This window comes from Nerophis lumbriciformis, linkage group LG16 (assembly GCF_033978685.3).
Source record: "Nerophis lumbriciformis linkage group LG16, RoL_Nlum_v2.1, whole genome shotgun sequence".
NCBI classification, from domain to species: domain Eukaryota; kingdom Metazoa; phylum Chordata; class Actinopteri; order Syngnathiformes; family Syngnathidae; genus Nerophis; species Nerophis lumbriciformis.
This window is the reverse complement of record NC_084563.2, coordinates 7,299,599-7,321,954: the sequence shown is the minus strand read 5'-3', so window position 1 is coordinate 7,321,954 and position 22,356 is coordinate 7,299,599. Positions and strand designations below refer to the sequence as shown.

The following is a 22,356-nucleotide window of genomic DNA, read 5'->3' as shown; positions in this document are numbered from 1 at the left end:
TTAAATGTTTACTACATGTTTACTACTTTGTATTACATGTTAACCACATGTTTACTATGTTTACATTTTATTACATGTTTGCTACATTTTATTACATGTATACTACATATTTACTTCATGTGTACTACATATTTACTACATGTTTACTACATTGTATGACGTGTTTGCTACAAGTTTACTAAATGTTTGCTACATTTTATTACATGTATACTACATATTTACTTCATGTGTACTACATATTTACTACATGTTTACTACATTGTATTACGTGTTTGCTACAAGTTTACTAAATGTTTGCTTCATTTTATTACATGTGTACTACATGTTTACTTCATGTGTACTACATATTTACTACATGTTTACTACATTGTATTACGTGTTTGCTACAAGTTTACTAAATGTTTGCTTCATTTTATTACATGTGTACTACATGTTTACTTCATGTTTACTACATATTTACTTCATGTTTACTACAATTTTACAACATGTTTACTACACATTATCTACATATTTACCACATGTTTACTACAGTTAAGGTCATGTTTTCTACGGGTTTGCTGCATGTTTACTACATGTTTACTTCACATTTAAATATTTACCACACATTTACTTCATGTTTACTACAATTTTGCTACACGTTTACTAAATTATTACTACCTGTTTACCTACTTACTACAACTTTACAACATGTTTACTACATGTTTATATATTTACTACAACTTTACAACTTATTTACTACAACTTTACAACATGTTTACTACATGTTTACATATTTACTGCAACTTTACAAAATATTTACTACAACTGTACAACATGTTTACTACATGTTTACATATTTACTACAACTGTACAACATGTTTACTACACTTTTACATATTTACTACAACTGTACAACATGTTTACTACAACTGCACAGCATGTTTACCACATGTTTATATATTTACTACAACTTTACAACTTATTAACTACAACTTTACAACCTACTTATTACAACTTTACAACATGTTTACTACATGTTTACATATTTACTACAACTGTACAACATGTTTACTACATTTTTACATATTTACTACAACTGTACAACATGTTTACTACAACTGCACAGCATGTTTACCACATGTTTATATATTTACTACAACTTCTACAACTTATTAACTACAACTTTACAACCTATTTACTACAACTGTACAACATGTTTACTACACTTATACATATTTACTACAACTGTACAACATGTTTACTACAACTGCACAGCATGTTTACCACATGTTTATATATTTACTAGAACTTTACAACTTATTAACTACAACTTTAAAACCTACTTATTACAACTTTACAACATGTTTACTACATGTTTACATATTTACTACAACTGTACAACATGTTTACTACACTTTTACATATTTACTACAACTGTACAACATGTTTACTACAACTGCACAGCATGTTTACCACATGTTTATATATTTACTACAACTTCTACAACTTATTAACTACAACTTTACAACCTATTTACTACAACTGTACAACATGTTTACTACACTTTTACATATTTACTACAACTGTACAACATGTTTACTACAACTGCACAGCATGTTTACCACATGTTTATATATTTACTACAACTTCTACAACTTATTAACTACAACTTTACAACCTATTTACTACAACTGTACAACATGTTTACTACACTTTTACATATTTACTACAACTGTACAACATGTTTACTACAACTGCACAGCATGTTTACCACATGTTTATATATTTACTACAACTTCTACAACTTATTAACTACAACTTTACAACCTACTTATTACAACTTTACAACATGTTTACTACATGTTTACATATTTACTACAACTGTACAACATGTTTACTACACTTTTACATATTTACTACAACTGTACATGTTTACTACAACTGCACAGCATGTTTACCACATGTTTATATATTTACTACAACTTCTACAACTTATTAACTACAACTTTACAACCTACTTATTACAACTTTACAACATGTTTACTACATGTTTACATATTTACTACAACTGTACAACATGTTTACTACAACTGCACAACATGTTTACTACATGTTTATATATTTACTACAACATATTTACTACAACTTCACAACATACTTATTACAACTTTACAACATGTTTACTACATGTTTACATATTTACTACAACTTTACAAAATATTTACTACAACTGTACAACATGTTTACTACATCTTTACATATTTACTACAACTGTACAACATGTTTACTACAACTGTACAACATGTTTACTACAACTGCACAACATGTTTACCACATGTTTATATATTTACTACAACTTTACAACTTATTTACTACAACTTCACAACATACCTATTACAACTTTACAACATGTTTACTACATGTTTATATATTTACTACAACTTTACAACATGTTTACTACATGTTTACATATTTACTGCAACTTTACAAAATATTTACTACAACTGTACAACATGTTTACTACACTTTTACATATTTACTACAACTGTACAACATGTTTACTACAACTGCACAGCATGTTCACGACATGTTTATATATTTACTACAACTTTACAACCTACTTATTACAACTTTACAACATGTTTACTACATGTTTACATATTTACTACAACTGTACAACATGTTTACTACATTTTTACATATTTACTACAACTGTACAACATGTTTACTACAACTGCACAACATGTTTACTACATGTTTATATATTTACTACAACGTATTTACTACAACTTCACAACATACTTATTGCAACTTTACAACATGTTTACATATGTACTACAACTTTACAAAATATTTACTACAACTGTACAACATGTTTACTACATCTTTACATATTTACTACAACTGTACAACATGTTTACTACAACTGCACAACATGTTTACCACATGTTTATATATTGACTACAACTTTACAACTTATTTACTACAACTTCACAACATACCTATTACAACTTTACAACATGTTTACTACATGGTTACATATTTACTACAACTGTACAACATGTTTACTACATTTTTACATATTTACTACAACTGTACAACATGTTTACTACAACTGCACAACATGTTTACTACATGTTTATATATTTACTACAACATATTTACTACAACTTCACAACATACTTATTACAACTTTACAACATGTTTACTACATGTTTACATATTTACTGCAACTTTACAAAATATTTACTACAACTGTACAACATGTTTACTACACTTTTACATATTTACTACAACTGTACAACATGTTTACTACAGCTGCACAACATGTTTACCACATGTTTATATATTGACTACAACTTTACAACTTATTTACTACAACTTTACAACATGTTTACTACATGTTTACATATTTACTGCAACTTTACAAAATATTTACTACAACTGTACAACATGTTTACTACACTTTTACATATTTACTACAACTGTACAACATGTTTACTACAACTGCACAGCATGTTTACCACATGTTTATATATTTACTACAACTTTACAACTTATTAACTACAACTTTACAACCTACTTATTACAACTTTACAACATGTTTACTACATGTTTACATATTTACTACAACTGTACAACACGTTTACTACATTTTTACATATTTACTACAACTGTACAACATGTTTACTACAACTTTACAACATGTTTACTACATGTTTACATATTTACTACAACTGTACAACATGTTTACTACATCTTTACATATTTACTACATTTGTACAACATGTTTACTATAACTGCACAACATGTTTACCACATGTTTATATATTGACTACAACTTTACAACTTATTTACTACAACTTCACAACATACCTATTACAACTTTACATGTTTACTACATGTTTACATATTTACTACAACTTTACAAAATATTTATTACAACTGTACAACATGTTTACTACATTTTTACATATTTACTACAACTGTACAACATATTTACTACAACTGTACAACATGTTTACTACATGTTTAAATATTTATTACAACTCAACCACATGTTTACTACATTTGTACTACATGTTTACTATATGTTTACATATTTACTACAACTTTACATCATGTTTATTACATTTTACTACATGTTTGAATATTAACTACAACATGTTTACTACATGGTTACATATTTTCTACAACTTTACAACATGTTTACTACAATGTAAGAAGCATTGTACATTGTAAACATTCTCCAAATATTGTAATCTTCCTTACATTCGCTTTACATTCAGTGTGTGTGTGTGTGTGTGTGTGTGTGTGTGTGTGTGTGTGTGTGTGTGTGTGTGTGTGTGTGTGTGTGTGTGTGTGTGTGTGTGTGCGTGCATGATGAAGCTCTCGTCCTCTTCCTCACTCGCATTTCTATCATCATTATTGATCTTCATATTTCTAATTATTATTGATCCTCATATTTATAAATATTATTGATCCTCATATTTATAAATATTATTGATCTTCATATTTCTAATGATTATTGATCAACATATGTTTAATTATTATTGATCGATTGTTGTTGTTTCTGCCGCTGTTGTTGCTGCTGTGTTTTCTGTTGTTTTTGCTGTTGTTGTTTTTGTTGTTGCTGCTGCTGTTGTTGCTGCTGCTGTTGTTGTTTCTGCTGTTTTTGCTGCTGCTGCTATTTCTGCTGTTGTTTCTGCTATTTTTGCTGTTGTTGCTGCTGTTGTCGTTGTTGTGGCTGCTGTTGTCGTTGTTGTTGCTGCTGTTGTCGTTGTTGTTGTTGTTGTTTCTGCTGTTTTTGCTGCTGCTGTTGTTGTTGCTGCTGCTGCTGTTGTTGTTGCCTTTTTTCTGTTGTTGCTGCTGTTGTTGTTTTTTCTGTTGTTGCTGCTGTTGATGTTTTTTGTTGTTTCTGCTGCTGTGTTTACTGTTGTTTTTGCTGTTGTTGTTTTTGTTGTTGCTGCTGCTGTTGTTGCTGCTGCTGTTGTTGTTGCTGCTGTTTTTGCTGCTGCTGCTATTTTTGCTGTTGTTTCTGCTATTTTTGCTGTTGTTGCTGCTGTTGTCGTTGTTGTGGCTGCTGTTGTCGTTGTTGTTGCTGCTGTTGTCGTTGTTGTTGTTGTTGTTTCTGCTGTTTTTGCTGCTGCTGTTGTTGTTACTTCTGTTATTGTTGCTGCTGCTGCTGTTGTTGTTGCCTTTTTTCTGTTGTTGCTGCTGTTGTTGTTTTTTCTGTTGTTGCTGCCGTTGATGTTTTTTGTTGTTTCTGCTGTTGTTGTTGCTGTTTTATGTTGTTTTTCCTGCTTCTGTTGTTGCTGCTGTTGTTGTTGTTTTTGCATGTTGTTGTTTCTGCTGCAGCTGTTGTTGCTGTTGTTTTTGTTTTTGCTTCTGTTGTCGTTGCTGTTGTTTCTGTTGTTGTTTTTGCTTCTGCTGTCGTTGTCTCTGCTGCCGTTGTTGTTTTTGCTTCTGTTGCTGCTGTTGTTATTGTTGCTGTCTTGGTGAGCAAAGGTTTTCTTGTTCTCCTTGGCGCTTTCAAGCATCTTCTGAGCGTCCGTGACGTTCAACATGTTTGCCGTCGCTCGCCATTCAGCTTCCTGTCGCTCCCGTTTCCCGCGTGATGTTCACGTCGCTGAGGGAAGATGACATTTGCTTTCTGAGCTGTCAAATTCTTACGCCGTCTTTTTCTCGTCTGCTTGCGCAAAGCCAACCTCGTCCCGGCCTGACCTCCATGATGTGTGCCATCAGGACCAGGAACGTGTCAAATACTTCTGGCAGTACACTTCAAGTAGTACACTGGGTGTATACTGTCTGTACTGCTTTCTCAAAGTCAATAAGTACACTCTGTGCACTACTGTCTTAAAGTCAATAAGTATACTGTGTGTACTACTGTCTTAAAGTCAATACGTACACTGTGTACTGCTGTCTTGAAGTTAATAAGTACACTCTGTGTAGTAATGTCTTAAAGTCAATAAGTATACTCTGTGTACTACTGTCTTAAAGTCAATAAGTACACTCTGTGTACTGCTGTCTTAAAGTCAATAAGTACACTCTGTGTACTGCTGTCTTAAAGTCAATAAGTACACTCTGTGTACTGCTTTCTCAAAGTTAATAAGTACACAGAGTGTACTACTGTCTTAAAGTCAATAGAGTGTACTGCTGTCTTAAAGTCAATAAGTACACTCTGTGTACTACTGTCTTAAAATCAATAAGTATACTGTGTGTACTACGGTCTTAAAGTCAATAAGTACACTCTGTGTACTACTGTCTTAAAGTCAATAAGTATACTGTGTGTACTACTGTCTTAAAGTCAATATGTACACTGTGTACTGCTGTCTTAAAGTTAATAAGTACACTCTGTGAAGTAATGTCTTAAAGTCAATAAGTATACTCTGTGTTCTACTGTCTTAAAGTCAATAAGAACACTCTGTGTACTGCTGTCTTAAAGTCAATAAGTACACTCTGTGTACTGCTGTCTTAAAGTCAATAAGTACACTCTGTGTACTACTGTCTCAAATTCAATAAGTACACTGTGTACTACTGTCTTAAAATCAATAAGTATACTGTGTGTACTACTTTCTCAAAGTCAATAAGTACACTCTGTGTACTACTTTCTTAAAGTCAATAAGTATACTGTGTGTACTACTGTCTTGAAGTAAATAAGTACACTCTGTGTACTGCTGTCTTGTGTATACTTGTGTTCAGGTGTGTAGCTGTGTATTCAGGTGTGTATACTTGTGTTCAGGTGTGTAGACTTGTGTTCAAGTGTGTATACTTGTGTTCAGGTGTGTAGACTTGTGTTCAGGTGTGTATACTTGTGTTCAGGTGTGTAGACTTGTGTTCAGGTGTGTAGACTTGTGTTCAGGTGTGTAGACTTGTGTTCAGATGTGTATAGTTGTGTTCAGGTGTGTATACTTGTGTTCAGGTGTGTATATTTGTGTTTAGGTGTGTAGACTTGTGTTCAGGTGTGTAGACTTGTGTTCAGGTGTCTAGATTTGTGTTCAAGTGTGTATACCTGTGTTCAGGTGTGTATACTTGTGTTCAGGTGTGTAGACTTGTGTTCAGGTGTGTAGATGTGTGTTTAGGTGTGTATATTTGTGTTTAGGTGTGTAGACTTGTGTTCAGGTGTGTAGACTTGTGTTCAAGTGTGTATACTTGTGTTCAGGTGTGTAGACTTGTGTTCAGGTGTGTATACTTGTGTTCAGGTGTGTAGACTTGTGTTCAGATGTGTATAGTTGTGTTCAGGTGTGTAGACTTGTGTTCAGGTGTGTATATTTGTGTTTAGGTGTGTAGACTTGTGTTCAGGTGTGTAGACTTGTGTTCAGGTGTCTAGATTTGTGTTCAGGTGTGTATACCTGTGTTTAAGTGTGTATATTTGTGTTCAGGGGTGTAGACTTGTGTTCAGGGGTGTAGACTTGTGTTCAGGTGTGTAGACTTGTGTTTAGGTGTGTATATTTGTGTTTAGGTGTGTAGACTTGTGTTCAGGTGTGTAGACTTGTGTTCAGGTGTCTAGATTTGTGTTCAAGTGTGTATACCTGTGTTCAGGTGTGTATACTTGTGTTCAGGTGTGTAGACTTGTGTTCAGGTGTGTAGATGTGTATTTAGGTGTGTATATTTGTGTTTAGGTGTGTAGACTTGTGTTCAGGTGTGTAGACTTGTGTTCAAGTGTGTATACTTGTGTTCAGGTGTGTAGACTTGTGTTCAGGTGTGTATACTTGTGTTCAGGTGTGTAGACTTGTGTTCAGATGTGTATAGTTGTGTTCAGGTGTGTAGACTTGTGTTCAGGTGTGTATATTTGTGTTTAGGTGTGTAGACTTGTGTTCAGGTGTGTAGACTTGTGTTCAGGTGTCTAGATTTGTGTTCAGGTGTGTATACCTGTGTTTAAGTGTGTATATTTGTGTTCAGGTGTGTAGACTTGTGTTCAGGGGTGTAGACTTGTGTTCAGGTGTGTAGACTTGTGTTTAGGTGTGTATATTTGTGTTTAGGTGTGTAGACTTGTGTTCAGGTGTGTAGACTTGTGTTCAGGTGTCTAGATTTGTGTTCAAGTGTGTATACCTGTGTTCAGGTGTGTATACTTGTGTTCAGGTGTGTAGACTTGTGTTCAGGTGTGTAGATGTGTATTTAGGTGTGTATATTTGTGTTTAGGTGTGTAGACTTGTGTTCAGGTGTGTAGACTTGTGTTCAAGTGTGTATACTTGTGTTCAGGTGTGTAGACTTGTGTTCAGGTGTGTATACTTGTGTTCAGGTGTGTAGACTTGTGTTCAGATGTGTATAGTTGTGTTCAGGTGTGTAGACTTGTGTTCAGGTGTGTATATTTGTGTTTAGGTGTGTAGACTTGTGTTCAGGTGTGTAGACTTGTGTTCAGGTGTCTAGATTTGTGTTCAGGTGTGTATACCTGTGTTTAGGTGTGTATATTTGTGTTCAGGTGTGTAGACTTGTGTTCAGGGGTGTAGACTTGTGTTTAGGTGTGTATATTTGTGTTTAGGTGTGTAGACTTGTGTTCAGGTGTGTAGACTTGTGTTCAGGTGTGTAGACTTGTGTTTAGGTGTGTATACTTGTGTTCAGGTGTGTAGACTTGTGTTCAGGGGTGTAGACTTGTGTTCAGGTGTGTATACTTGTGTTCAGGTGTGTAGACTTGTGTTCAGGGGTGTAGACTTGTGTTCAGGTGTGTATACTTGTGTTTAGGAATGTAGACGTGTGTTCAGGTGTGTAGACTTGTGTTTAGGTGTGTAGACTTGTGTTTAGGTGTGTATAGATGTCTTCAGGTGTGTATACTTGTGTCCAGGGGTGTAGACTTGTGTTCAGGTGTGTAGCCGTGTGTTCAGATGTGTATACTTGTGTTCAGGTGTGTAGACTTGTGTTCAGGTGTGTAGACGTGTGTTCAGATGTGTCGACTTGTGTTCAGGGGTGTAGACTTGTGTTCAGGTGTGTAGACTTGTGGTGAGGGGTGTAGACTTGTGTTTAGGGGTGTAGACTTGTGTTCAGGTATGTAGACTTGTGTTCAGGTGTGTAGATGTGTGTTCAGGTGTGCAGACTTGTGTTCAGGTGTGTAGACTTGTGTTCAGGTGTGTATAGATGTGTTCAGTTGTATATACTTGTGTTCAGGTGTGTAGACGTGTGTTCAGGTGTGTAGACTTGTGTTTAGGTGTGTAGACTTGTGTTTAGGTGTGTATATTTGTGTTTAGGTGTGTAGACTTGTGTTCAGGTGTGTAGACTTGTGTTCGGGGGTGTAGACTTGTGTTCAGGTGTGTATACTTGTGTTTAGGAATGTAGACGTGTGTTCAGGTGTGTAGACTTGTGTTCAGGGGTGTAGACTTGTTTTCAGGTGTGTAGCCGTGTGTTCAGATGTGCATACTTGTGTTCAGGTGTGTAGACTTGTGTTCAGGTGTGTAGATGTGTGTTCAGGTGTGTAGACTTGTGTTCAGGTGTGTAGACTTGTGTTCAGGTGTGTATAGATGTATTCAGGTGTATATACTTGTGTTCAGGTGTGTAGATGTGTGTTCAGGTGTGTAGACTTGTGTTGAGGTGTGTAGACTTGTGTTTAGGTGTGTATAGATGTCTTCAGGTGTGTATACTTGTGTCCAGGGGTGTAGACTTGTGTTCAGGTGTGTAGCCGTGTGTTCAGATGTGTATACTTGTGTTCAGGTGTGTAGACTTGTGTTCAGGTGTGTAGACGTGTGTTCAGATGTGTCGACTTGTGTTCAGGGGTGTAGACTTGTGTTCAGGTGTGTAGACTTGTGTTGAGGGGTGTAGACTTGTGTTCAGGTGTGTAGATGTGTGTTCAGGTGTGCAGACTTGTGTTCAGGTGTGTAGACTTGTGTTCAGGTGTGTATAGATGTGTTCAGTTGTATATACTTGTGTTCAGGTGTGTAGACGTGTGTTCAGGTGTGTAGACTTGTGTTCAGGTGTGTAGACTTGTGTTTAGGTGTGTATATTTGTGTTTAGGTGTGTAGACTTGTGTTCAGGTGTGTATACTTGTGTTCAGGTGTGTATATTTGTGTTCAGGGGTGTAGACTTGTGTTCAGGTGTGTATCTTTGTGTTTAGGAGTGTAGACTTTTGTTCAGGTGTGTAGACTTGTGTTCAGGTGTGTAGACTTGTGTTCAGGTGTGTAGACTTGTGTCCAGGGGTGTAGACTTGTGTTCAGGTGTGTAGACTTGTGTTCAGGTGTGTATACTTGTGTTTAGGTGTGTAGATGTGTGTTCAGGTGTGTATACTTGTGTTCAGGTGTCTAGATTTGTGTTCAGGTGTGTAGACTTGTGTTCAGGTGTGTAGACTTGTGTTCAGGTGTGTATACCTGTGTTCAGGTGTGTATACTTGTGTTTAGGTGTGTAGATGTGTGTTCAGGTGTGTATGCTTGTGTTTAGGTGTTTATACTTGTGTTTAGGTGTGGATACTTGTGTTCAGGTGTATATACTTGTGTTCAGGTGTGTATACCTGTGTTCAGGTGTGTAGACTTGTGTTCAGGTGTGTAGACTTGTGTTCAGGTGTGTAGACTTGTGTTCAGGTGTGTAGACTTGTGTTCAGGGGTGTAGACTTGTGTTTAGGGGTGTAGACTTGTGTTCAGGTATGTAGACTTGTGTTCAGGTGTGTAGACTTGTGTTCGGGTGTGTATAGATGTGTTCAGGTGTCTAGATTTGTGTTCAGGTGTGTAGACTTGTGTTCAGGTGTGTAGACTTGTGTTCAGGTGTGTAGACTTGTGTTCAGGTGTCTATACTTGTGTTTAGGTGTGTAGACTTGTGTTCAGGTGTGTAGACTTGTGTTCAAGTGTGTATACTTGTGTTCAGGTGTGTATACTTGTGTTCAGGTGTCTAGATTTATGTTCAGGGGTGTCGACTTGTGTTCAGGTGTGCATACCTGTGTTCAGGTGTGTATACTTGTGTTCAAGTGTGTATACTTGTGTTCAGGTGTGTATACTTGTGTTCAGGTGTCTAGATTTGTGTTCAGGGGTGTCGACTTGTGTTCAGGTGTGCATACCTGTGTTCAGGTGTGTATACTTGTGTTTAGGTGTGTAGACTTGTGTTCAGGTGTGTATACTTGTGTTTAGGTGTTTATACTTGTGTTTAGGTGTGGATACTTGTGTTCAGGTGTATATACTTGTGTTCAGGTGTGTATACCTGTGTTCAGGTGTGTAGACTTGTGTTCAGGTGTGTAGACTTGTGTTCAGGTGTGTAGACTTGTGTTCAGGTGTGTAGACTTGTGTTCAGGGGTGTAGACTTGTGTTTAGGGGTGTAGACTTGTGTTCAGGTATGTAGACTTGTGTTCAGGTGTGTAGACTTGTGTTCGGGTGTGTATAGATGTGTTCAGGTGTCTAGATTTGTGTTCAGGTGTGTAGACTTGTGTTCAGGTGTGTAGACTTGTGTTCAGGTGTGTAGACTTGTGTTCAGGTGTCTATACTTGTGTTTAGGTGTGTAGACTTGTGTTCAGGTGTGTAGACTTGTGTTCAAGTGTGTATACTTGTGTTCAGGTGTGTATACTTGTGTTCAGGTGTCTAGATTTGTGTTCAGGGGTGTCGACTTGTGTTCAGGTGTGCATACCTGTGTTCAGGTGTGTATACTTGTGTTCAAGTGTGTATACTTGTGTTCAAGTGTGTATACTTGTGTTCAGGTGTGTATACTTGTGTTCAGGTGTCTAGATTTGTGTTCAGGGGTGTCGACTTGTGTTCAGGTGTGCATACCTGTGTTCAGGTGTGTATACTTGTGTTTAGGTGTGTAGACTTGTGTTCAGGTGTGTATACTTGTGTTCAGGTGTGTATACTTGTGTTTAGGTGTGTATACTTGTGTTTAGGTGTCTAGATTTGTGTTCAGGGGTGTCGACTTGTGTTCAGGTGTGCATACCTGTGTTCAGGTGTGTATACTTGTGTTTAGGTGTGTAGACTTGTGTTCAGGTGTGTATACTTGTGTTCAGGTGTGTATACTTGTGTTTAGGTGTGTAGACTTGTGTTCAGGTGTGTATACTTGTGTTTAGGTGTGTATACTTGTGTTCAGGTGTATATACTTGTGTTTAGGTGTGTATACCTGTGTTCAGGTGTGTATAGTTGTGTTTAGGTGTGTAGACTTGTGTTCAGGTGTGTAGACTTGTGTTCAGGGGTGTAGACGTGTGTTCAGGTGTGTAGACTTGTGTTCAGGGGTGTAGACTTGTGTTCAGGGGTGTAGACTTTTGTTCATGGGTGTAGACTTGTGTTTAGGGGTGTAGACTTGTGTTCAGGTGTGTAGACTTGTGTTCAGGTGTGTATACTTGTGTTCAGGTGTGTAGATGTGTGTTCAGGTGTTTAGACTTGTGTTCAGGGGTGTAGACTTCTGTTCAGGTGTGTATACATGTGGTCAGGTGTGTATACTTGTGTTTAGGTGTGTAGACGTGTCTTCAGGTGTGTGTTTTGTGTTGCGTTCAGGAAAGTTCACCTGCATCGAGGCTCGCTTCCACCTGGAGCGTCAGATGGGCTACTACCTGATCCAGATGTACATCCCCTCCCTGCTCATCGTTATCCTGTCCTGGGTCTCCTTCTGGATCAACATGGACGCCGCTCCGGCCCGGGTGGGCCTGGGCATCACCACGGTGCTGACCATGACCACGCAGAGCTCCGGGTCCAGGGCCTCCCTGCCCAAGGTGAGGACCCGTCAACGCCCTCTTCTTCTGGCCAATCGCATCCCTCATCCCGTGGAGGGGGCGGAGCTAAAGACGGCCCAACTTGAAAAAAGCAAAACAAATCTTTTCCTGTGAGGGATTTTCAGATTAAAGAAATAAAAGACAGACTTTGCTTGCGTGACCCAGTAGGATTGTATAATTATGTCCAGGGAAACCGTAATCCCCAACACACACACACACACCTATATATGCACACACACACCTATATATGCTCACACACACACACACACACACACACTCTCACACACACACACACACACAGTTAGTCGACATTAGGTGCTTCATGCGCTCTAAAAAGTGAACAAGTGAACCGTGGTTCCGCTGCAGTTCAGCTGTCACAATGATCACACAGCACAGCTGAGCTTAGGTGAGTGCACACACACACACACACACACACACACACACACACACACACACACACACACACACACACTCACACGGTGCACATCCTGTCGCTGCACGTCATTTGAGGCAGTATGCTTTTATTGCTGTTACCGTTAGCACCTTTAGCACATTTAGTGCTGCTCGCATTTTAAGTAATGTTAGCACTTTTAGTACTGTTAGCGCCATTACCACGTTTGGTGCTGCTAGCACTAATACTACTGTTAGTACTATTAGCACATTAAGTGCTGCTAGCACTTTTAGCATATTACTGCTGTTAGCACTTTTAGTAATGTTAGCACTTTTAGTACTGCTAGCGCCGTTACCACGTTTGGTGCTGCTAGCACTAATACTACTGTTAGTACTATTAGCACATTAAGTGCTGCTAGCAGTTTTAGGATATTACTGCTGTTAGCACTTTTAGTAGTGTTAGCACTTTTAGTAGTGTTAGCGCCATTGCCACGTTTGGTGCTACTAGCACTTTTAGTACTGTTAATGCTATTAGCACATTAAGTGCTGCTAGCACTTTTAGCATATTAGTGCTGTTAGCACTTTTAGTAATGTTAGCACTTTTAGTACTGCTAGCGCCATTACCACGTTTGGTGCTGCTAGCACTTATACTACTGTTAGTACTATTAGCACATTAAGTGCTGCTAGCACTTTTAGCATATTACTGCTGTTAGCACTTTTAGTAGTGTTAGCACTTTAGTACTGTTAGTGCCATTACCGCGTTTTGTGCTCCTAGCACTTTTAATACTGTTAGTGCTATTAGCACATTAAGTGCTGCTAGCACTTTTAGCATATTAGTGCTGTTAGCACTTTTAGTAATGTTAGCACTTTTAGTACTGCTAGCGCCGTTACCGCGTTTGGTGCTGCTAGCACTTATAGTACTGTTAGTATTATTAGCACATTAAGTGCTGCTAGCACTTTTAGCATATTAGTGCTGTTAGCACTTTAGTAATGTTAGCACTTTTAGTAGTGTTAGCGCCATTACCACGTTTGGTGCTGCTAGCACTTATACTACTGTTAGTACTATTAGCACATTAAGTGCTGCTAGCACTTTTAACATATTACTGCTGTTAGCACTTTTAGTAATGTTAGCATTTTTAGTACTGCTAGCGCCATTACCACGTTTGGTGCTGCTAGCACTTATACTACTGTTAGTACTATTAGCACATTAAGTGCTGCTAGCACTTTTAGCATATTACTGCTGTTAGCACTTTTAGTAGTGTTAGCACTTTAGTACTGTTTGTACCATTATCGCGTTTTGTGCTCCTAGCACTTATACTACTGTTAGTGCTATTAGCACATTAAGTGCTGCTAGCACTTTTAGCATATTAGTGTTGTTAGCACTTTAGTAATGTTAGCACTTTTAGTACTGCTAGCGCCGTTGCCACGTTTGGTGCTGCTAGCACTTATAGTACTGTTATTACTATTAACACATTAAGTGCTGCTAGCACTTTTAGCATATTAGTGCTGTTAGCACTTTAGTAATGTTAGCACTTTTAGTAGTGTTAGCGCCATTGCCACGTTTGGTGCTACTAGCACTTTTAGTACTGTTAATGCTATTAGCACATTAAGTGCTGCTAGCACTTTTAGCATATTAGTGCTGTTAGCACTTTTAGTAATGTTAGCACTTTTAGTACTGCTAGCGCTATTACCACGTTTGGTGTTGCTAGCACATACTACTGTTAGTACTATTAGCACATTAAGTGCTGCTAGCACTTTTAGCATATTACTGCTGTTAGCACTTTAGTAATGTTAGCACTTTTAGTAGTGTTAGCGCCATTGCCACGTTTGGTGCTACTAGCACTTTTAGTACTGTTAATGCTATTAGCACATTAAGTGCTGCTAGCACTTTTAGCATATTGCTGCTGTTAGCACTTTTAGTAGTGTTAGCGCCATTACCACGTTTGGTGCTACTATCACTTTTAGCACTGTTAATACTATTAGCACATTAAGTGCTGCTAGCACTTTTAGCATATTAGTGCTGTTAGCACTTTTAGTAATGTTAGCATTTTTAGTACTGCTAGCGCCGTTACCACGTTTGGTGCTGCTAGCACTTATAGTACTGTTAGTATTATTAGCACATTGAGTGCTGCTGGCACTTTTAGCATATTACTGCTGTTAGCACTTTTAGTAGTGTTAGCACTTTAGTACTGTTTGTGCCATTATCCCATTTTGTGCTCCTAGCACTTTTAGTACTGTTAGTGCTATCAGCACATTAAGTGCTGCTAGCACTTTTAACATATTACTGCTGTTAGCACTTTTAGTAGTGTTAGCACTTTAGTACTGTTAGTGCCATTATCCCATTTTGTGCTCCTAGCACTTTTAGTACTGTTAGTGCTATCAGCACATTAAGTGCTGCTAGCACTTTTAACATATTACTGCTGTTAGCACTTTTAGTAATGTTAGCATTTTTAGTACTGCTAGCGCCATTACCATGTTCCGTGCTGCTAGCACTTATACTATTGTTAGTACTATTAGCACATTAAGTGCTGCTAGCACTTTTAGCATATTAGTGCTGTTAGCACTTTTAGTCATGTTAGCATTTTTAGTACTGCTAGCGCCATTACCATGTTCCGTGCTGCTAGCACTTATACTACTGTTAGTACTATTAGCACATTAAGTGCTGCTAGCACTTTTAGCATATTAGTGCTGTTAGCACTTTAGTAATGTTAGCACTTTTAGTACTGCTAGCGCCATTACCGCGTTTGGTGCTGCTAGCACTTATAGTACTGTTAGTATTATTAGCACATTAAGTGCTGCTAGCACTTTTAGCATATTAGTGCTGTTAGCACTTTTAGTAATGTTAGCACTTTTAGTACTGCTAGCGCCGTTACCGCGTTTGGTGCTGCTAGCACTTATAGTACTGTTAGTATTATTAGCACATTAAGTGCTGCTAGCACTTTTAGCATATTAGTGCTGTTAGCACTTTAGTAATGTTAGCACTTTTAGTAGTGTTAGCGCCATTACCACGTTTGGTGCTGCTAGCACTTATACTACTGTTAGTACTATTAGCACATTAAGTGCTGCTAGCACTTTTAACATATTACTGCTGTTAGCACTTTTAGTAATGTTAGCATTTTTAGTACTGCTAGCGCCATTACCACGTTTGGTGCTGCTAGCACTTATACTACTGTTAGTACTATTAGCACATTAAGTGCTGCTAGCACTTTTAGCATATTACTGCTGTTAGCACTTTTAGTAGTGTTAGCACTTTAGTACTGTTAGTGCCATTATCGCGTTTTGTGCTCCTAGCACTTTTAGTACTGGTAGTGCTAACAGCACATTAAGTGCTGCTAGCACTTTTAGCATATTAGTGCTGTTAGCACTTTAGTAATGTTAGCACTTTTAGTAGTGTTAGCGCCATTGCCATGTTTGGTGCTACTAGCACTTTTAGTACTGTTAGTGCTATCAGCACATTAAGTGCTGCTAGCACTTTTAACATATTACTGCTGTTGGCACTTTTAGTAATGTTAGCATTTTTAGTACTGCTAGCGCCATTACCATGTTCCGTGCTGCTAGCACTTATACTACTGTTAGTACTATTAGCACATTAAGTGCTGCTAGCACTTTTAGTATATTAGTGCTGTTAGCACTTTTAGTAATGTTAGCACTTTTAGTACTGCTAGCGCCATTACCACGTTTGGTGCTGCTAGCACTTATACTACTGTTAGTACTATTAGCACATTAAGTGCTGCTAGCACTTTTAGCATATTACTGCTGTTAGCACTTTTAGTAGTGTTAGCACTTTAGTACTGTTAGTGCCATTACCGCGTTTTGTGCTCCTAGCACTTTTAATACTGTTAGTGCTATTAGCACATTAAGTGCTGCTAGCACTTTTAGCATATTAGTGCTGTTAGCACTTTAGTAATGTTAGCACTTTTAGTAGTGTTAGCACCATTGCCACGTTTGGTGCTACTAGCACTTTTAGTACTGTTAATACTATTAGCACATTAAGTGCTGCTAGCTTTTTTAGCATATTAGTGCTGTTAGCACTTTTAGTAATGTTAGCACTTTTAGTACTGCTAGCGCCGTTACCATGTTTGGTGCTGCTAGCACTTATAGTACTGTTAGTACTATTAGCACATTAAGTGCTGCTAGCACTTTTAGCATATTAGTGCTGTTAGCACTTTAGTAATGTTAGCACTTTTAGTAGTGTTAGCGCCATTGCCACGTTTGGTGCTACTAGCACTTTTAGTACTGTTAATGCTATTCGCACATTAAGTGCTGCTAGCAGTTTTAGGATATTAGTGCTGTTAGCACTTTTAGAAACGTTAGCACTTTTAGCATTGTTAGCGCCATTAACATGTTCGGTGCTGCTAGCACTTTTAGTACTTTTAGTGCTATTAACACATTAAGCGCTGCTAGAACTTTTAGCATTTTAGTGCCGTTAACATTCTTAGTATTATTAGCACTTTTAGTACTGTTAGCATCATTACCACCATTGGTGGTGCTAGTACTTTTAGCACTGTTAGTGCTTTTAGCACATTTAGTGCAGCTTGCACTTTTGGCATATTAGTGCTGCTCGCACTTTAAGTAATGTTAGCACTTTTAGTACTGTTTGCACCATTACTACGTTTGGTGCTGCTAGCACTTTTAATACAGTTAGTGCTATTAGCACATTAAGTGCTGTCAGCACTTTTAGTACCGTTAGCATCATTAGCATGTTTAGTGCCGCTAGAACCTGTTAGTGCCATTAGTACGTTTAGTGTTGCTAGCACTTTTAGTATTGTTAGTGCCATTAGCACTTTTAGTCATGTTAGCATCGTTAGCGATATTTGTGCTGCAAGTAATTTTAGCACTAGAGCTGTCAGCAAGTTTAGTACTGTTGGCACCTTGCCCAAAATTCGTGTTGCTAAACCTTTTATCACTATTAGTGTTGTTCGCACTTTTAGAATTGTTAGCACCATTAGTACTGTTAGCATTATTAGTATTGTTAGCACATTTAGTGATACTCTGACTTTTAGCATATTAGTGCTGTTAGCACCTTTAGTACCGTTAGCATCATTAGCATATTTAGTTCCGCTATTACTTTTAGTATTGTTAGTGTCATTAGCACTTTTAGTCATGTTAGCATCTTTACCGATATGTGTGCTGCAAGTCATTTTAGCACTAGTGCTGTCAGCAAGTCCTTTCACACAAATACTTGGTGTCTCCTTTCACACAAATACTTTGTGTCTCTTTTCACACAAATACTTGGTGTCTCATTTCACACAAATACTTTGTGTCTTCTTTCACACAAATACTTGGTGTATCCTTTCACACAAATACTTGGTGTCTCATTTCACACAAATACTTGGTGTCTCCTTTCACACAAATACTTGGTGTCTCCTTTCACACAAATACATTGTGTCTCCTTTCACACAAATACTTTGTGTCTCCTTTCACACAAATACTTGGTGTCTCATTTCACACAAATACATTCTGTCTCCTTTCACACAAATATTTTGTGTCTCTTTTCACACAAATACTTGGTGTCTTTTTTCACACAAATAGTTTGTGTCTCCTTTCACACAAATACTTTGTGTCTCTTTTCACACAAATACTTGGTGTCTTTTTTCACACAAATAGTTTGTGTCTCCTTTCACACAAATACTTTGTGTCTCTTTTCACACGAATACTTGGTGTCTCCTTTAACACAAATACATTGTGTCTCCTTTCACATAAATACTTTGTGTCTCTTTTCACACAAATACTTGGTGTCTCCTTTCACACAAATACTTGGTGTCTCATTTCACACAAATACTTGCTGTCTCCTTTCACACAAATACTTGGTGTCTCCTTTCACACAAATACATTGTGTCTCCTTTCACACAAATACTTTGTGTCTCCTTTCACATGAATACTTTGTGTCTCTTTTCACACAAATACTTGGTGTCTCATTTTACACAAATACTTTGTGTCTTTTTTCACACAAATACTTTGTGTCTCCTTTCACACAAAAAGTTTGTGTCTCTTTTCACACAAATACATTGTCTCCTTTCACACGAATACTTTGTGTCTCCTTTCACACAAATACTTTGTGTCTCCTTTCACACAAATACTTTGTGTCTCCTTTCCTACAAATATTTTGTTTCTCCTTTTACAGAAATACTTTGTGTCTCCTTTCACACAAATACTTTGTGTCTCTTTTCACACAAGTACTTGGTGTCTCATTTCACACAAATACTCTGTGTCTCTTTTCACACAAATACTTTGTTTTTCCTTTCACACAAATGCTTTGCGTGTCCTTTCACACAAATACTGTGTGTCTCCTTTCACACAAATACTTTGTGTCTCCTTTCACACAAATACTTGGTGTCTCCTTTCCTACAAATGTTTTGTGTCTCCTTTCACACAAATACTTGGTGTCTCCTTTCCTACAAATATTTTGTGTCTCCTTTCACTCAAATACTTGGTGTCTTTTTTCACACAAATACTTTGTGTCTTCTTTCACACAAATACTTGGTGTCTCCTTTCCTACAAATATTGTGTGTCTCCTATCACACAAATACTTGGTGTCTCTTTTCACACAAATACATTGTGTCTCCTTTCTCACGAATACTTTGTGTCTCCTTTCACACAAATGCTTTGTGTCTCATTTCACACAAATACTTTGTGTCTCCTTTCCTACAAATATTGTGTGTCTCCTTTCACACAAATACTTTGTGTCTCCTTTCACACAAATACTTGGTGTCTCATTTCACACAAATACTTTGTGTCTCCTTTCACACAAATATATTGTGTCTCCTTTCACACAAATATTTTGTGTCTCTTTTCACACAAATACTTGGTGTCTCATTTTACACAATTACTTTGTCTCCTTTCACACAAAAAGTTTGTGTCTCCTTTCACACAAATACTTGGTGTCTCCTTTCACACAAATACATTGTGTCTCCTTTCACACAAATACTTTGTGTCTCTTTTCACACAAATACTTGATGTCTCATTTCACACAAATACTTTGTGTCTCATTTCACACAAATACTTTGTGTCTTTTTTCACACAAATATTTTGTGTCTCCTTTCACACAAATACTTGGTGTCTCATTTTACACAATTACTTTGTCTCCTTTCACACAAAAAGTTTGTGTCTCCTTTCACACAAATACTTGGTGTCTCCTTTCACACAAATACATTGTGTCTCCTTTCACACAAATACTTTGTGTCTCTTTTCACACAAATACTTGATGTCTCATTTCACACAAATACTTTGTGTCTCATTTCACACAAATACTTTGTGTCTCTTTTCACACGAATATTTTGTGTCTCCTTTCACATGAATATTTTGTGTCTCCTTTCACACAAGTACTTGGTGTCTCATTTTACTACAAATATTTTGTGTCTCCTTTCACACAAATACTTGGTGTCTCTTTTCACTCAAATACTTGGTGTCTCTTTTCACACAAATACTTTGTGTCTCTTTTCACACAAATACTTGGTGTCTCCTTTCACACAAATACTTTGTGTCTTCTTTCACACAAATAAATACTTGGTGTCTCTTTTCACACAAATACTTGGTTTCTCATTTCACACAAATAAATTAAACTTGTAATTTATATTTACTGCTTGCTGCTTTTAAAGTGGAGGAAAAATAAATAGATAAATAAATTGTTTAAAAAAAAATTAGAACATTGAGATTAAAAAACATTTCTAAAAAATGGCTTAAAAAAAAACTAAATTCAAAAAATTTAAATTACAAAAATAAAAATAAACACAAAACATTTATTTATTTAAAAAAAATAACTCTATTAATAGAAAAGTAAAATCTGAAATTAAAAAAATAAATAAAAATTAAAAATAAATGTTTTTGAAGTGTTGTAAAAAAGAATTGTAAAAAGGATCATGTAATTTTTTATCACCTAAACAATAACTTCTTCATTGTGTCTTTTTCTAGTCTAAGTGTTCACCGTGTGTGTGTGTGTGTGTGTGTGCGTGCGTGCGTGCGTGCGTGCGTGTGTGCGTGTGTTGGGGGCGGGGTCAGTCATGGAAGTGTCGGCCGGTCCATGCGAGTGTGTCCATCATTGAAGTGTGTGAGCCAATCACAAGAAGGCATGAAGAAAAGCGCTGAGTGTGGAAGTGGCGTGTGGGCGGAGTTTAATCATCCAATGATCAACACCTCCCTAAAGTCCCTCCCCCCTCCTGCAGGTGTCCTACGTGAAGGCCATCGACATCTGGATGGCCGTGTGTCTCCTCTTCGTCTTCTCGGCGCTGCTGGAATACGCCGCCGTCAACTTCATCGCTCGCCAGCACAAAGAGCTCCTTCGCTTCAGACGGCGGCGACGGCACATGAAGGTCACTTCCTGCTTTTCTTCTTCTTCCACTTTCTTTCTTGCTGCACGGAGATTCATCGTGCACGCACACACACACACACACACACACACACACTAATGCAGGCCTGTATAAATAGTTTAATGCTTTTTCCTCTAAGGGCCACACTAAAAAAATCAAAACATTTGGCAGCAATTTTGATATTTTTTATTTTCAAAGCCAATACAATATATATCTTTTTTTTAGGGCTCCCCTCAAGTGTGGCCCAAGGGTCTTGTAATGGTCTCAGTCATAGACATTTGAAAAATCATATTTTATTTTATTTTATTATTGAACGCTTAAATCCTTAGATCAACTTCAGGTCTATGTGTCGATGTAAGGTTTTAAAAAATGTTTAGGCTTTATGGTATTTTTTGTCAAAACGTCTGTTTTTTATGTCAAAAACACAAAATATGTAGTATTTCCCCCAAAAATATTTCAAAGTGTAATATTTGATGTGAAGTACTGGAGCCTTGCATATGTCAATCATTCATAACAACATAGATTTTGATTCATTATTATTTTTTGAGCAATGACTGTTTTAAAAAAAAAAAAAAAAATTCCACTAAAATTTTCAGGGATCCACATGGTACCTCACTCAAAAAAAAAATTAAGTCACATATTAATTATTTTTTCAAGTTTTTATTAAATTGGTAGTTTTTTGTTTGTTTGCTTTATGCATTTTATTCAAAGAAAACGTTTTTTATGGCAAAATGTGCAATACCCCCCCCCCCCCCCCCCCAAAAAAAATTCCAAAAGTCAATAATTGATAACAACATTGATTTTGATTCATTATTATTTTCTGAGCAATGACATCTTTAAAAAGCTACTACTAGCTTTGTGTTATTAGCGTCAACATTACAACTTCTTCTCCTTACATTTCACCTGGTTGCTCTTCATTCCACTTTTTTGATGTTTTATTTTTGTTTTCGTTTCTTTGGTGTTAAAAAAAAATTACCCACGGGAAGGACTGTTCCAATATGGCCGCATCAGTGTGCTTAGGGAAGGCTTCTTCCATGAAGTGCACTGTGAGGCGTGTGACACAACACTGGCGCCCCCTGC

The 22,356-nt window shown here is 37.1% G+C and overlaps 1 protein-coding gene across 2 annotated transcripts in view; it reads left to right on the top strand.

Moving 5' to 3' along the window:
- glra1 (glycine receptor, alpha 1) overlaps positions 1 to 22,356 on the top strand; it is a 156,314-nt gene that overhangs the window by 125,092 nt on the left and 8,866 nt on the right. For both annotated transcript variants that reach the window (XM_061976566.1, XM_061976564.1), the window contains 2 exons: positions 12,366 to 12,580; positions 21,133 to 21,279. In XM_061976566.1, the coding sequence (XP_061832550.1) occupies positions 12,366 to 12,580; positions 21,133 to 21,279 (362 nt within the window). The remainder of the gene's footprint in view (positions 1 to 12,365; positions 12,581 to 21,132; positions 21,280 to 22,356) is intronic.